Source organism: Paroedura picta, chromosome 9, assembly GCF_049243985.1.
Source record: "Paroedura picta isolate Pp20150507F chromosome 9, Ppicta_v3.0, whole genome shotgun sequence".
In the NCBI taxonomy this organism is placed as follows: domain Eukaryota; kingdom Metazoa; phylum Chordata; class Lepidosauria; order Squamata; family Gekkonidae; genus Paroedura; species Paroedura picta.
In genome coordinates, this window is record NC_135377.1 from 39,024,515 (window position 1) to 39,040,793 (window position 16,279).

Consider the following 16,279-nt stretch of genomic DNA (forward strand, 5'->3'; position numbering starts at 1 on the left):
ATTCCAACTTGGACAGCTGGACATGTTCCACCCCCCAGGATGTTTTACAAATATAGAGAGGAACCATGGATAAGGATAAGCTTTTGTGTGCATGTATAGTTCTTTTTTTGGGGGGGGGATTCTTCTGAGAAACACAATTTACCTTGAGATCTCCCTCCTCTGCTGTTTCCTTTGAGACTTGGGCCCCTTATGCATGCAGCGCTAAATGCAATTTTAATTTACCCCACCTCATTTGTGGTTATGCACAATTGATGACACTCACAGAAAAAACATATATGCTTCTGCATTTTGAGAAGCTGAATCTTTAGTCCCTCCCTCTTGTCATTCAATTTCAATTGCCAACTGGCATTCTTGCATCCAATTATTTCCAGTGGGTCTTTCAGCATCTCCCATGGTTTTCTGTGGGCACTCTTGACCCAACACAAGGGAGGGAACAGGTTTTGTCCCTTTACATTTTGAGTTTTTCTGCTCTGCAGCTCTGCCTCCCCCCCCCAATCTTTGTAAATTGTGGCTGTGCTCTATGACTTCCCTTCCTCCTCAATCCTAGCTTGCCTTCCCCCCTTTGAATTTGCATTTTGGGGGCTTGTGCCCTGCCGTGGCTGTCCTGTGCCTTCATTTCTTCCCCTTGGTTCTAACTTGTTTTACATTTTGTGCTTTTGGCTTACGCTCTGCAGCAACAGTGTGCTATTTGCTGCCCCTGATGAAGAGGCAACTAATGATCGCAATTAGCACTTCAATTCAAGCCTGTATCTTTAAGACAGAGAGCCATATTCTGCAGAAATCAAACTACTAAGGACTGCTTTCTGGGAAAAAATCACTCTAAAGTGAGCGATTACGGGCAAAGAGAGCTATTATGGGCAATGGGAGACTGAATCAAATTGCATGTTCACATGATCGCTGACACTGAAGGAATAAGAAATCAACAGCAGGAGTGTTCTACTGCCATAAATACCACAGGGTAATTTCTAATAATTTCCATAGCAATACAGCTTGGTTGCCAGGGCCAATGGTATATTCATGTGATCACTGACAAAGGCAGAGTGCTTGAGCTCCCATTGGTAGACGAAGGACTGCAAGAAGAAAAGAGGAGATCAAAAACATGCTGATATTTATACATCACAAAAGGAGCATCCTCAGTGCTCTGACATGGGAAAAGTCAGTGAAAAGCAAGTTTCAGAAGCCTTGGTGAGAACATGCTGAAGGCACGCTAGGCAGCATGTGTAATGCATAACCAAAAATGACCCACTAACATAGCAAAACCACTAACTGATGCAGGGTTGAGAAATAAGACATCATTTCAGCAGTCTATTTGTGACTTTTTCAAAATGCAAAATACTTATTTTTACTTTTTAAATTGATTTATTTCCCGCCACTCTCAGCTAGCCGGCTCATGGCGGGATACGTGATAAAACCCTCATACAATAAAACTCCCAATAAACTCCAAGAAAATTAACAGAAGCAGTAAATAGCAGCATGGCAGTAAAAATAACCCCACCTCTAGTCCAACCAACTCCCTGGTGGGTGCCACAGAAAAAATGCACTGCCACCATTGATGGAGGATCAACTTGGTGGTATGTCTTTCTTAGGGGGAGGCCCATCTGATGTAATAGTCTTGCTTTTACATGTTGCTTTTGCCTAACTTGATTGTATTATTTATAAGTTTTAACTGATGTATACTGCTCTGAGCCAGGTCACTGGGAGGGTGTATAGAAATTATATAAACAAACAAACATATAATAGTGCCCCCCACTCCACCAGCAGCACCCATAGACATGTCACTGCTATCTTGAGCAGACATAATTAAGAAAAAATGTTTTAAACCTACTTAAATTATATCCTTTAGTGGAAAAGGCAATGAAACTGATAAGCCACCTGGGTCAAATAAGGAAGATGGTCATAGACTTCACATCAGTTTCACTCCTGTACGCCTTATTTATTTTATTACTTATTTATTAATCCACTATTTATGCTACAAATATGGCTTCAAAGAGCTCTCAAGGTGGCTTTCAACTGAAAATATGAAACAATAATTTTTTTTAATATGAAATAACCAACAACGTACAAGATAGCAGTAAGAAAAATACATCACATATCCATTTTCAACAATTGGTAAGATAGTTAATAAAACATTTATTCACCCATTCAGATTCCCAAATGCTCTTTGAAATGAAACAGTTGTGGTATATAATAATGATCACATCTCCTCTGAGTAAAGTACTCATGTGGAAACTGATTAGTTTGTTCTTGTAAAGTAATATAGGGCTATATTTGTTTCTGAGCGAAATCAGTTCCTTGGAGCATGACAGCTCTATCTGTATTCTACCTTTCCTTCAAAAAGTTCAGGGAAGCAGACTCCTATTTAGGTAATCATCAGAACTATAGATGTAACTAGATAAGTAATGCTTTACTGTTATTACTTGCGACTTGACAAAGCACCGGGGTGCCTCCAGACAAATCTGGGTACTTGTTTGTCTGCTCTTGACCTCCCAGTAGTTCAACTTACTCTTGGAGCCAACTTTCTTAATGCAAACAGAAGAGGAATCCTCTAAATAGTACAGTAGAGATCTCATTCACATTTTTATCCAGGTAGTATCACTGGGTGCTGCTGACTTTAAGGGGCAGAAAAAGCAAAAGAGAAAGAAAGAAGGGAAGAAGGAAAATGTTACATATCAAGGCATGCCTGAGTGAGTTCAAGCAAGCTTACTCAGGACAAGAGCTATCTCAAGCACCATCTTGCAGTTTCTCCTCCCCCATCCTTTTCAAGTCAATAAGGTAGAGTAACATTTCCAAGTTTATCTTTAAAGAAATCTGTATCTCTTTAAAAAAAAGAAAAGAATAGCTATTCAGAGAGGGAATGTAATCTAGGGCAGTAATGTCTCAACATTTCCCCAAGGAGCTACAAATCTGGAGTCAAGTGAGGACAAAGACCCCTCTTCTCATTCAATGACACTGGAGTGTGGCTCCCCCCCCCCCACACACACATACTTTCTCTTTCTCTTTCCCTTGAAACTTAATAAGACAAGACCCTGGCATTCCATGACTGAATATCCGCCCACAGTCTGCCATTGTAGATAAAGGCTAGGAAGTGTAAAAACAGTGTAATTCCTGCCACATTACGTTGTTTTCAATAAGTGTTTGACTATAACACCAGTTCATCTTCAGGCCTTATTACCACGACTCACCCAGTACCCCAACAGGTTTGCTGCCAAGTACCTATGGGACAGGTTCAGTGGAGGATTCCAGATTCCATTTACTAGCTACTGCATTCCCATTAATTTTTCAATCCATTTCAGAATGTTCTAAAAAGCAAAACCCAAACATCCTTTTTTGATTGGCCATTAGCAATAACTTCTTCAGAAATACCTTTTTATAATACTTTTATCAATATATATATAGTAATATTTTCCTTGATTCACACACAATAATAGTGACTGATATACACAGAAGTTTTTAGGATGTTTTATGAAAATTGAAATGGAGAATGTTTAGACAAGTATAAAAAGCCAACTGTGGTGTGTAAAACAGCTATAAGTGTAGTTCAGTGATGATTCTGGAGGGGAAAAAAGACTGCAGCCATAAGTCTGGATGTGTTTAATAGTCTGTGAAACAAGATTTTGCTCAGTGTGCCATATAAATCTCTACGGAGACACCCCTACATATCCTTTGGACTCTAAATATGTTATCTGTTGTGTCTAGAAACCAACAATCAGGATAAGTCAGCATCACAATCTGTCTGTCTGTCTCTCTCTCACACACCTGTTCATTCTCCAGCAACTCTGCACATTCATATGATGTTCACAGCAATTGTGAAATTCATCTTGTAAGTAGCAGATGCTTTAGTCTCCCATTAGCACACAAAGCCGTCTGCATTTCAGCATGTAGATAAGCTGGAAGGGAGAAGCTGACGGTGACTGAAATTACTGTTTGTTTTCATATTTTCTTCAGTTATATGCAAAAGGAAGTGCGTAATTGTTGATTTTTAAAAGTATGAAATCCTCTTTGCAAGTAACTAGTATTAAAATCTATTGCATGTTGAATTCATGGCTGATACATGGAGGTCAGCTGCAATTCTGGGAGGTCTCCAGACCCCACCCGGAGTGTCCAAGCAAAAGGGAATCTTACAGCTAATTAATAAATATATTTTCACAATCTAATAAATTGCTCCATTGTGTTATTTACTGAAAACAATCTAAAGGCTGAAGAATCATGAAGTAACCAGAAATAATAAAAATGGGGTCCAAGGTTAAGTGCCTGTTTTCAACAGGAATGCTTCCGCAGTGGTTACTTCCTTGATAAGATGATAGCTTTTGCAATTAATTTATGACTGTCTAAGAGTATCATTTTGGCTCACAGCTCATATCATTCCAGGGTTCATTCAGGGTATAAGGCGAGGCTAAGAAAGAGGAGGTGGCAGAGGTGGGAGGCAGAGGCTGGCATGGCCAGGAGGGAAGACGGCAGGGGCAAAGGTAATGCAGAAAGAAGACTGGGACCAGGCACCTTCACTGTCTGGCCACTATGGGAACAAGGCCTGCCCTGATGGCAAAGTGGGAATGGGCAGTGGGGAGCTGAAGGAGACCCACATGCATGAAGGAAAGAGGAGTGTGGAATCTGGAGCAAGAGCCACCAATAGAAAAAGGACACATCCCTCAGACTGCCTTTTCCCTACTGGTCACTTATCCCCCTATTATAACTTTGGCACTTCCCTGGTTTATCAAATAATCCAGAGCTTCCTCATGTGAGCAGGGCTGTGTCTGGAGGCTTTGGAACTATGCACACTCTGTTATATGTTATGGTTAGGCAAGATCAAAGAAATGCATGGTTAATTTCTCACATATGTTCCTCAAACAGTCCCCCTTACTAAGTATTGTGTAGCAATCATGCAGTGGAACTGAAGCAAGTTTCAAAAGCAATTGGTAAAATAGCAGAAGGGACTGTGATTCAAACATTAAACATTCAGAAATCTTGCCTTATCATGTTTCTTGATACCCACAGTGGTGAACTGGTGATTTTCTGTGAGGAGTTGCCATCTACATTTTTCCTCTCTAAGCTCCAACATAAAGTTTTAAAGCAAAAAGGCAGAAGATTTTATTTGTTCCTTCCAGTCATTGATAACTTTGTTTAAATTGTTGTTGCTTCATGCAATATACCATGTCTGTCTAAAGCAGGGGTAGTCAAACTGCGGCCCTCCATATGTCCATGGACTACAATTCCAATGAGCCCCTGCCAGCACTTGCTGGCAGGGGCTCATGGGAATTGTAGTCCATGGACATCTGGAGGGCCACAGTTTGACTACCCCTGGTCTAAAGCATCCTTTCTCAACTTTTTTACTATTGAGAAATCCCTGAAACATTCTTCAGTTTTCAAGAAATCCCAGAAGTGGTACAATTATGCAGAATATAGATGGAAACATAGCTGTGTACATGCCCACCCAAGACCTCCCCTCTTCCCACCTCCTTTAGGTCCATCTTTGGTCATTTGGGGGGTGGAGGAGGGTTGACATGACTGTATATGGTCATATCATCTGATAATGTTTATCACATTACAAAAGATATAAAATTAATTAACTCCTATCCATTCAGGAAACCCTTCCAGGGCCATCAAGAAACCCCTGGATTTCATGAAACCCTGGTTGAGAAAACCTGGTAAAATGGAAGTCTTGGCCCTACATCCCTAGGCCCAAGCCCATAATGATATCTCTGCACCTGAGCAAGCCAGATGGTACAGATATGACTTGGCAAGTGCTTCACTTGAAGGGAATCTCTCCCTCTATCCAGATAAGCACCAATTTTTATTTTCCCCATAATACTTACCTAGTGTTCAGATTGATAAAACAGGCTACATTGATGCAGCTTTGTCAGCTATCTTGTCTTTGTGAATGGAGAACCAAAGTATCTGTTTGCTCCTCCTCCAATGAGAACTGTCGTTATAGCTTCAGACAGTGAAGGTAGGTGGTGGGAAGGATTATTTTACTTTATAAAGATAAAGGTAATCCCTGTGCAAGCACCAATTCAATGTTCTGACCCTTGGGGTGACACCCTCTAGCATTTTCTTGGCAGACTCAGTACAGGGTGGTTTGCCATTCCCTTCCCCAGTCATTACTCTTTTACCCCCCAGCAAGCTGGGTACTCATTTTACCGACCTCGGAAGGATGGAAGGCTGAGTCAACCTTGAGCCGGCTGCTGGGATCAAACTCCCATCCTCATGGTCAGAGCTTCAAACAGCATGTCAGCTGCCTTACCACCCTACGCCACAAGAGGCTCATTTTGCTTTATACATCAAGACTACTTCTATCAACCTGTATCTGAGTTGCCACAATTTTATGAGCAGCAGACTTGCTTTTATTGATCAATAGCTGCAGAATAACAGCTCTACCCAATTTTCTTTGGGGGATGAGACAGAGAAAAAGAGAGGGCCATTTCGCACAGAGCTCAAAGTTGCTATTTGGTTGCTGTTTGCGAAATCGCTACTTCAACTAGCGAAATGTAACTAGCTGTGCCCGTAACGCACAGCTGCGGTTTTTGCGGAATTTAGCACTTTCACTTCTCGTCACTTTCGTAACCCACAGGCTTCCGGTTCTCCGTCTTTTCGCTACAAAGGAGGTCCCTTTTTAGCGCTTCTGGCCTCCCGTGCCCATCAATCAAACTGCAGGCACACCTTTGACCTCGACCCTAAAGCCGGACTTGTCGGGGTTCCCTTTTTTAAAAAAAAAACCAGGAAACCCCGTAGCAACGCGTTATCGTCCAATCATTGGCGCCCTTGGAACATGTTTTCTATTGTTTTCTATGAACCAGAGGTTGATGCATTGATATGTTTGATTGGTTAATCCCCGCCCACAGTACACGCCCACAGGTTACCTGCTTATATGCACCTGGGCAGACACGCGGTCGGCCTCACTCTTTGTTTGCGTAGCCTACTGCCCGCAGCACAGGTTAACGTTGCAATGGATAGGATTATTTTTCAATTGTTGGCTCAGATGCTTGCGGTGGTCCAGCGTATCCATACCACCGTGCGGCATAGGAGGGCTGCTATCGAGGACTACCGAGAACGTATTGCCGGAACGATGACCACCAGTAGAAGACGTTCTCTACGGGCAACCATGGCGGCAAAGAAGCACTGGCAAGCTCTGGCAGAGGTCCGGTTCCCCACCCGGTTCTGGGTGGACGAAAGATCCTCTGACTGGTGGGAAAATTTTGTGTGGGCTCGCTGGGATGATGACCACTGGATTGCCAAATTTAGAATGTCTAGGGGAACATTTTTTGAACTCGTGGAGGCTCTACGTGGACGCATGGAAAGGCAAGTCACTGGTATGCGGCGCCCCGTGCCAGTGGAAAAAAGGGTGGCAGCCGCATTGTGGTACTTGGCCACCCCTCAGTACTTCCGGACAGTAGCCCAGCAATTCGGACTCAGAGTCACAACGGTTGGCGATATCCTTAAGGAGTTCTGCCTCGCCATGGAGGCGGAATTGTTCAGCAAAGTCGTGTGCCTCGGAGACCGGCTTGGAGCGGTGAGTGTCATTCTATCCCCTTTGCCCTTTAAATTTTTTTTCTTGTTTGACAGGTCAGCAACGAAGACGCGATGCACCCCACGCTGACATGCCATGGCTTATATTCTTTTCTTTCCCTTATTCCAGAGTATGGACGGATTTGCCAGGCTTGGATTCCCGCATTGTTTTGCGGCCGTCGATGGAAGCCACATCCCTATCCGTGCACCCGGAGGAAGCATAAAGGAGTACGGGAACAGGAAGGACTTTTGTTCTGTTCTCCTGCAAGGAACTGTGGACTTCTCCGGACGGTTTATCGATGCCGAGGTGGGGTGGAGTGGCAGGAGGCATGATGCCCTTGTTTTCAGGGAATCGAACCTCAGGAAAGCCATGGACGAAGGGGTCTTTGTTCCAGGAAACCCCACCGCCACCATTGAGGGCGTGCGTGTGCCGGCGTTGGTGCTCGGGGATGGAGCCTACCCATTACGCCGCTGGCTCATGACTCCCTATAAGCGGCCAAGGACAGACGTGCAGAGCCACTACAACCTCAGTCACTCCCGGGCAAGGAATGTAGTGGAGCGTGCCTTTGGACGTTTGAAGTCCCGGTTCCGTTGCTTGATGTCACGACTCCATGTGCATATAGACAATGTGACTCCGCTGATCATCGCGTGTGTCATTTTGCACACATCTGCGAGGACAAGGGACATAACATCCACTTCCCTGTGGATGAACCTGATCCTGTAGTCCTTGAGGACACACAAGACATCCCTGAAGCAAGGGAAAAAAGGATCTATGCGGAGGGGTGCAAGGTTCGGGACGCTATAGCCACCCACATCTACAGAAACAGGAGGCGTGTTTGATTGTTTTTCCTACTCTGGTGTTGAATAAAGTTTTATGTTCTTTGTTTAACCTTGTCTTGTGCGGTTTGTCTACTTAGCCAGCAAAAAAACAGGGATTCTCTGGTCCAAAAGCACTTTGACAGCCCTAAATGCTAACTCCCCGCTGAAATTGACAAACACAATACGGAAGCGCTGAACGGGGAAAGTTTGGGGAGGCGGGTAGCCAGGAAGTATTGGCGACCCCTGTCAAACTGGAGGATCAATCCACTTATGTTCCAAGGAATAATTTCATTGGTGGGCAGCTTTGATACATTTAAAATAGGGGTGGTCGATCGGAGCAACGCATGTTCGTTCCCTAACCGTCATTCCGAAGATGCCGAAGCCACGGAAGGGCTCCTTCTGGCAGCGCGCCGAGGCTGAGGCACTTCTGGAGCTTGTTCTCCAATCAAAAAGTGTTGGCCGCCTTATGGCCAGCACCCACTGCCACACCAAGGGTGCTTACCTGGTGTTGGCATCAAAGCTGAGGGAGAGGGGCTACGTCCGGACCTGGGAGCAGGTCCGGACGAAATTTAAGAGGGTGAAGCTGGACTTCCTAAATAGTCTAGAACAGTGGGGGGGGGGGTCCCGCAGCCAAGTGGGAGAACGGTCTTCCACGACCAGATGGTCAAGATATGGGAGAAGGCTGGGAAGCCCCCCCTGGACATGAGGAGGCATATGGGTGAGTGCTGCCCTCGTTGTGTTTTACCCTTAAGCATGCATGGAATGTCTAGATGCCTCTTTCCCCTACTGTCCCCAATGAAATTCCAGAAAGTATTAAGATGCTGTCAACCCCCTCTGACTTAGCCCGCCAGTACTGTGGAACCACTTTGGTAATGCGCTTTGACTCTGATTGTGGTGTGGCCATCAGCTGTGTTTCATCTCTGGTTTGTGTGCTTTTACTTATGATTTCTCTTTTTCTTTGCCCAGCTACACAATCACCATCCAAGCTTGCAAAATTACCTGAGCGTGAGGAAGGGGAGGAAGAGGGACCTTCCACCTCAGGACAGGCTGCAGGTGAGAGTTTTATGTCTTTTAGGGAGACCCATGTGTGTGTACCCATGGAGCCATAAGGGAGCCTGCTGTAATGCTTCCATTTGAAGTGTGATTGAATTCTTTATTTGATTTCTATAGCAGAAACTATGGAGGCAAGGATGCGTGCCATGGAGGCCAGGGTGACATCCTTAGAGGCAGAAGTGGCAGACCTAAAAGGGGAGATGGAGAGGCAGAGGCAGCAGAGGGAGGCGGAAGAACGTAGGTTATGTTCCCCACTGCCCAACTCTTCTCACACTGTGGCTAAGGCCACTAAAAAGTGTATCCATGTAAACTCCAGATTGGAAAATATGTTTGGCACTAATGTGTACTTTTTCTCCCTCCCCACACAGTTAAGAAGAAGGAGGACGAAGACCTCTTCCGCCGCAAAGTCAGGGGGACCATGGGACGGTTGTGCAGGAGAGTGAGGGAGATGGAAGGGGCTGGTGAGGGGAGCAGTGGGACCTGAGTTTTGTTTTCTGTTTGTGTTTTGGGGTGGGGGGTGTTGGGGGGGTTCCAAGTTACATTGCCTATTTTTCTATCCCTGTTTAACTGTTTATTAAAATAAAATGTTGTTGCAAATTTTCTGAAAAAGACTCCAGTGTGACTCCTTACACTCGCACACCTTTCACCCCAAACTCCTAAAACACCTTTAACCTTTAAAACACCCTCCAACCTCCAACCCACACAACGGTACCAGAATAGACACAATCACTAGAGAGGGTACACAGAGACAGAGTCAAAAATATAAACTTTATTTAACAAACAACAGCAAACACAGATAAGGTTAAATAGACAAACTGGCCCAAACTAGGAGGGGGAGAACTTGTCCGCGGGTTTTATTATTCTCTTCCCGAAAACAGTCCTCCTTCTAGTTTGGGTCGAGGCATTCTGAGACGGGGTCGGTGGGGTGGGTGCTGGAGGTGGTGGTGTAGGTGTGGGTGGGGGGGGGACGTGCACGGTAATCTGAGGAGGGTTGGCCGTCTCCATTACCACGACCGCCCTCTCCATCAGCCTCCTTATCAGTCTCACCTCCTCCACGCTTTCGCGTAGGGATTGGTTTGACTCCCTAAGGATTGCCCGCAATTTTTTCCCCTCCTGGGCCACGAGGGAGAGCATTGCTTGGTCTGCGGCCGCGGCACGCCTTGACTCCTCCTGGCAGTGCTCTAGGATCCTTTCTCCAACACTTGTTAAGACGGAGACGCGCCTCAGCCTGCCGCGTTCCCTCGCAAGCCTCTCCTCTGCTTGGAGAGCACCTCTAGGTGGTGAGCCGGCTGGACCCAGGGCTGGCTCATCTTCATCTGAAAGGACCTCTGTTGGCAAAAAATGAGAAACAGAACTGTTAGTACCATCGAGACAGTCAAAACCCACCCTGGTGCACATGGTGGCCTTTTTGGGTTACATATTGTTAAACCAAGACTCAAAACAATGCCAGGGGAGCACATAGTTATTGTTTGTTTGCCCATGGTGGCCTTTTTCCTTTGCCTACTTTCACAGCAAGACTCACAAAAATGAAAAGGAAGCACACGGTTAGTGGCTTGCGACATTGTCCTGCAGCCATGGCTCGAAAGGAACAGTTCATGCACGCTCACCATCTTGGATCTGTATCCGCCTGCGCTGGGCAGGAGGTCCAGCCACCCCACGCTCCTCCTCCTCCTGCGTCCCGGGTATGAAATCTGCAAAAAGGAAAAAAAAAACATGATTTAGGACCAAAGTGTGGCAAAGCAAGCTTCAAACCCTAAAGCAGCAACGTAGAGGGACTCTCTTCTGTCTCTTAGCAGTGCTGCTGCCCTGCACAAACAGAAAAGCACAAAGCAGTTAAACCCCCCCCCCTTATTGCAACTGATACTTACCAACGTTTGTTGACGCCCCAGAATCACTGTCCTCGGCCACCGCTGCTGGGGACTCGAGGACCACCGTCCCTGGCATCTGTGTCTCTGTGGACAAGAGCAGAAAATAGTGAAAAAGGAGCAAGCATACAACCTGAACCACACAGCAAGCTCCCAAAGTAGTGGCTAAAGCACTGCAGAAGGCCTATGGCTGAGGCATGCTGCAAAACTTTTTGGGTTGTTGGTTAAACAGTACCGTTTTAAAAAGCCACCATAGCAAGCAATCCACAAACAGGCTGGCATATTATGCTTTGCAACGAACACAAGGCATACAGTAGTGACAAAGAAGCAAGCATACAACCTGAACCACACAGCAAGCTCCCAAAGTAGTGGCTAAAGCACTGCAGAAGGCCTATGGCTGAGGCATGCTGCAAAACTGTTTGGGTTGTTGGTTAAACACAACCGTTTTAAAAAGCCACCAAAAGCAATCCACAAACATCCTAGCATATTATGCGTTGCAACGAACACACGAGAAAACGATTCCCAAACGTCAGAACACACATTTGCTCAAAATGAAATATAAAATTAAAATAAAAGTGCTTACCGGAGGCAAGGGGCGTTTGCTGAGGAATCTCTTCTGGCTCCCCAGGAGCGATGGCCAGTAGGTCCAGCGTGACCATGTCCGCGCCTCGTTGCTGGACGGGGGGTGGAGGCCGGACGGTGGACGAGGTGCCCTCTCCGGGATCCTCCTCAGCGGGTGGTTCCTCGACCGGGGCAGCCGGCTTCCGAACCACCTTCAGGCTCCTCCCGACGCGCTTCGGCCTGCCGGCTCCTTCCCCGTCGCCGTACAGCGGGCGCTGCTCCTCAAAGTACGGGCAGGTCACCTTCTCGTTGCCGGAACCCTTATTGTGGTTCACGGCACGCATATACTCCGCCCGCATTGTTTTAGTTTTTGACCGGCATTCAAGGCCGGTCCTGTTGTGGCCCAGGGCACGCATCTTGATGGCCACTTGTTCAAAGACCTCCCGATTCCTGTGCGAGGACTGGAAGGCGTCCTGGATTTTCTCTTCCGAGAAAATCGTGATCAGGTCCCTGATCTCCGCGTCCCTCCATGTTGGCCCACGGCTGGTTGCCGGGACGGACAACGCTTGCGAAGAAGATTCCATGGTGCCTTCGTGAGTAGCTGAGCAAAATGGAGGTGGTGCGAGGTGCAGGGTGCAACGGATCATATACCTTCCCGCACACAAAGACAAAGGGACTAGCCGGCTCCTGATTGGTGGAGGGCAGTAGGGGACACGCACATTGGCCACATGAGGTCACATGTCACGTTCAAAACTCCTCGCGCGGGAACAGGATCTGCCCCTAATGGCCAGATTAGCGCCCTTGTTGTTTGACTTCTCGCATGCGCTGATTCGTCTACACGCGAGAAGAGCAGTTTGAACATGCAGCGGGAGCCATTTTACTGAAATGTCCGCCATTACAAAAACGCATGCCGGTGTAAAACCGAGAGCAAGTGCAGCGGTACGCGACAGTTCCCCAATAATATTCACCAACCAAAGCATAAATCAATGACATGTTACTGGCGAACGTTCGTTGGCACGCTCAGCGGAAAGTTTTTTAAAATGAACGGTGGACGGCGACTCCGCTTGCCGGAGGTCTAGCCGCCGATGGAAGGGGTTGTCCGCACCCAAGCACAACCACGCACCCAGAACTACACAAAGACCCACTACACATAAACCGCCCCTCATGATATCACCTCGAATCATTTATATTGAACCCCTCTAAGCTAAACAGGAGACTGCGAGCGGCGAACGTTCGTTGGCACGCTCAGCGGGAAGTTTTTTAAAATGAACGGTGGACGGCGACTCCGCTTGCCGGAGGTCTAGCCGCCGATGGAAGGGGTTGTCCGCACCCAAGCACAACCACGTACCCGGAACCACACAAAGACCCACTACACATAAACCGCCCCTCATGGTATCACCTCGAATCATATCTATTGAACCCCACTAATCTAAACAGGAGACTGCGAGCGGCGAACGTTCGTTGGCACGCTCAGAGGAAAGTTTTTTAAAATGCTCCCTGTACGTTGACTCCGCTAGTACTGGCCGAAGGTAGACGGGGTTTTAAGCTTTGGGCAAATGTTTGGAACGTGACGGTGTGTGCCACTGTGCTTTTGAAATACTCTTGTGGTGTCCGGGCAGAATTTCCGAAAGTGATCGTGCTTGAAAGCCAGTCGCTGTCTCGTTGCCTCGTTGATCCCCGCTTGCTCGGAGAAAAAAAATGGCGGACAGTTCGCCGGAAGTTTGGAGGAAAGGCTCGGGAGGAGGGACTTTGAAGAACCCGCAACAATGGTAACGCACAAGTCTTTGGCGCTATTGTCGCAGATTGGTTGCAGGACTGTATCGCTATCCGGAGGGTGAATCCACTTTTCTGGATTCCCCTAGAAGCGCTACAACGAAGCGCTTTTTGCGGGTCGGTTGCAGGACTGTTGCAGATTGTCTACGACGTCGTGGGTTATGGCAAATTAGTAGCGTTTCCAATTAGCAACCATTGTGCTACTTTGAAGCCGTGCGAAATGGCCCAGAGACTCACCCAGGCAAATTTCACTGAATTTCTTAAAGGCAGACAAGCAGCAAGTTCAGGCAATGAACCCCAACCCAAGGAATGATGAGCAGAACATGTTGGATCACTCTGTCCCCTGGCTATCCTTGAAAGCCTAGGGTCTACATTACAGATGATGTTTGCATATACAGTAGGAGATCAGCTTGACCAAACAATAGAAACACACAACCAAATGTTACACATGCGTTTAGCAAAATGCCATCTGCCTTGAGCAGGTCCCTATAAATTAAAATCTCCTAAATAAATGAATAAATAAAAATGATGAGGAGGACTTAAATTAGAGCCTATTTGATTACCTGCATTACAACAAAACAGTTCAGAAGTCCAGGTAGTAATATATTGTGATAACTGCTATTATGAAACAGTCCTTATCAGTTTTAACAAGTATTCGGGATTGTAAATAATTTTGTTCTCTGTGCCCTGTTAAGAATCAGGGTTGGAAAATGTTGATCTTCTTGGCAATAAAAATGACAGATACAAAATTTAAAATGTTGTTTTATTTTCATATAGGTTCCTTGGGAGAACATTTGTGTTCAAATTTTATTTTCTTGGGAGAATATTTGTCTTCAATTTTATAGGTATCAGACATCATTATACCACTCCAGCTGAGCAGCAAAAAATAATCCATATTATAAAAACCTGAAGAAACTAGAAAGTTTCAAGCCACTATCTTTCTAGAGTAATAATTCTAGTTTTATGGAAATGAGATTTAAAATCCCCTGTTGCACAATCTTAACTATTGCTTATTATGTACTGGTATTTCCCCTTGCTTTCACTGTGTATGTCTGTCAGGTTGTCTTTGTTGTTCTGCATTGTTTTTCCTCCCTTCATTGCTAGTGTGCTTTCTGGTGACCATTTTCCTGGGTACTTTTGTGCTGATTTCCCCCCGTTTCAGTTTAAAGTTTTAAGGCAATTCAAAAGCATACAGATTCCCTTGAATTCCCCCCACAGCCACTCTTTTGCTACCCGTCAAAGATAACTCCCTGCCTACATCAAGGTCATTCTATACCTTCTACCATCTTCCCTCTTTATCAGTGTACAAGTTCATTTTCCCCTTATTTTTAAATTGATTTTTTTATAAGCAGGTTCCCTAATTTCCATCATGACTATATTTAGGATGGTTTCAAAAAGCTGAATCCCAGACAGACATGCATGATGTTGATTAGGAGCATTTGATATTCCTGAAGTCTTGGTTCATTTTATGGTAAGAAATCACAGAAGGGAAATAACCCTTGTCATTATTTACTGAATTATAAAACCTGTTATGCTAGTCTATTCTTCCTTTTGCTGGAAAAATTGAGGCATGATGACTGTAGGATGCTTTAAGATTCATAATTTGCATCCCTGGTGTCAGAGCAGGAGGTACACTTTGTCGTTCAAGATGTGCTACTCTGAAATTCTCCAAGGTTAAAGTATTGGTGATTTCAGAGGGGTAGTTGCATTACTCTGTTGTAACAAAATAAAACAGAAGTTTAATGACACCATCAAACTAACAACATGTATTCCAGTATGAGTTCCCATGAGCCAAAACTTACTCCTTCTGATGCTTTTTGGAAGGAAAACAAACTATATAAAGTTAGAGTTCAACTTAAAAATTGCTAGTAAATATCTCTGTATTTTAATGGGTACATATTCAAGGTCCTTTCTGATGTCAGTACTCTTGCAAATTAGGTTCTAGTTGTTGTTGAGAAAAGAATTGCTAAATGAACTCAAGAGAGCCAGTTTGGTATGGTGGTTAGAAGTGTGGACTTCTAATCCGGTGAGCCGGGTATGATTCCCCATTCCCTCGCATGCCCCCAGCTGGATGACCTTGGGCTTGCCACAGTACTGATAAAGTTGTTCTGACAGAGTAGTAATCTCAGGGCTCTCTCAGCCTGTAAATTAGAATATGTGTGGAAATTTCAAGTACCCATGGTGGAGTCAGTATTCTTTTACAGTCTAGGTGTCTTTTTTGGAAGAAGTCTGCCAGTTGTGCAGTTATAGTACTACAGCAGGGAGGTCTAGAGAGAACTATTTTCAAAACAGCATCACTCCAAAATCCAACTAGTTTTCTACAAACAGCAATTTGTTTTGCACAGGTATCTTGTTTTCAGAAACTTACTGCAGTCATAGCCTAGCCCCCCCCCCAAAAAAAGTATTCTTCAAGGCCACACCTAAGTGGGTCCCATTATTGCTATCTTTGTGGCATAAAATGTGGGGGTTTTCCCCATAAAGGTAAAGGTATCCCCTGTGCAAGCACCGAGTCATGTCTGACCCTTGGGGTGACGCCCTCCAGCGTTTTCATGGCAGACTCAATATGGAGTGGTTTGCCAGTGCCTTCCCCAGTCATTACCGTTTTCCCCATACCTTGCTGCAATTTTCCTACTTAACTTTCACTAGTGTCTCCTTTTGTCAGACTGAACTGTTCCTCCCCGAAGTTCTTACTCCACAGTTTGCTCCAC

General features: G+C 45.5%; 1 protein-coding gene and 1 long non-coding RNA gene across 2 annotated transcripts in view; one reads left to right on the forward strand and one right to left on the reverse strand.

Moving 5' to 3' along the window:
• Window positions 1-2,563: 2,563 nt before the first annotated feature.
• The window catches only part of LOC143844232 (uncharacterized), a 64,740-nt gene continuing 51,024 nt past the window's right edge, over window positions 2,564-16,279 (reverse strand). Inside the window, exon 5 of the long non-coding RNA XR_013233877.1 lies at window positions 2,564-2,609. This is a non-coding gene — a long non-coding RNA (uncharacterized LOC143844232). The remainder of the gene's footprint in view (window positions 2,610-16,279) is intronic.
• LOC143844955 (uncharacterized) lies at window positions 9,090-9,856 on the forward strand. The gene is made up of 3 exons (XM_077352843.1): window positions 9,090-9,372; window positions 9,490-9,609; window positions 9,741-9,856. Exons 1-3 carry the CDS (start codon window positions 9,090-9,092, stop codon window positions 9,854-9,856), a joined length of 519 nt encoding a protein of 172 aa, XP_077208958.1.

Excerpts from the sequence above, each read along its gene's own strand:
- LOC143844955 (XM_077352843.1), top strand. The coding sequence starts at position 9,090 with ATGCCTCTTTCCCCTACTGTCCCCAATGAAATTCCAGAAAGTATTAAG. Across the intron at positions 9,373-9,489 it reads CACCTCAGGACAGGCTGCAG|CAGAAACTATGGAGGCAAGG; the intron begins GTGAGAGTTTTA and ends TGATTTCTATAG. Across the intron at positions 9,610-9,740 it reads GCAGAGGGAGGCGGAAGAAC|TTAAGAAGAAGGAGGACGAA; the intron begins GTAGGTTATGTT and ends CTCCCCACACAG.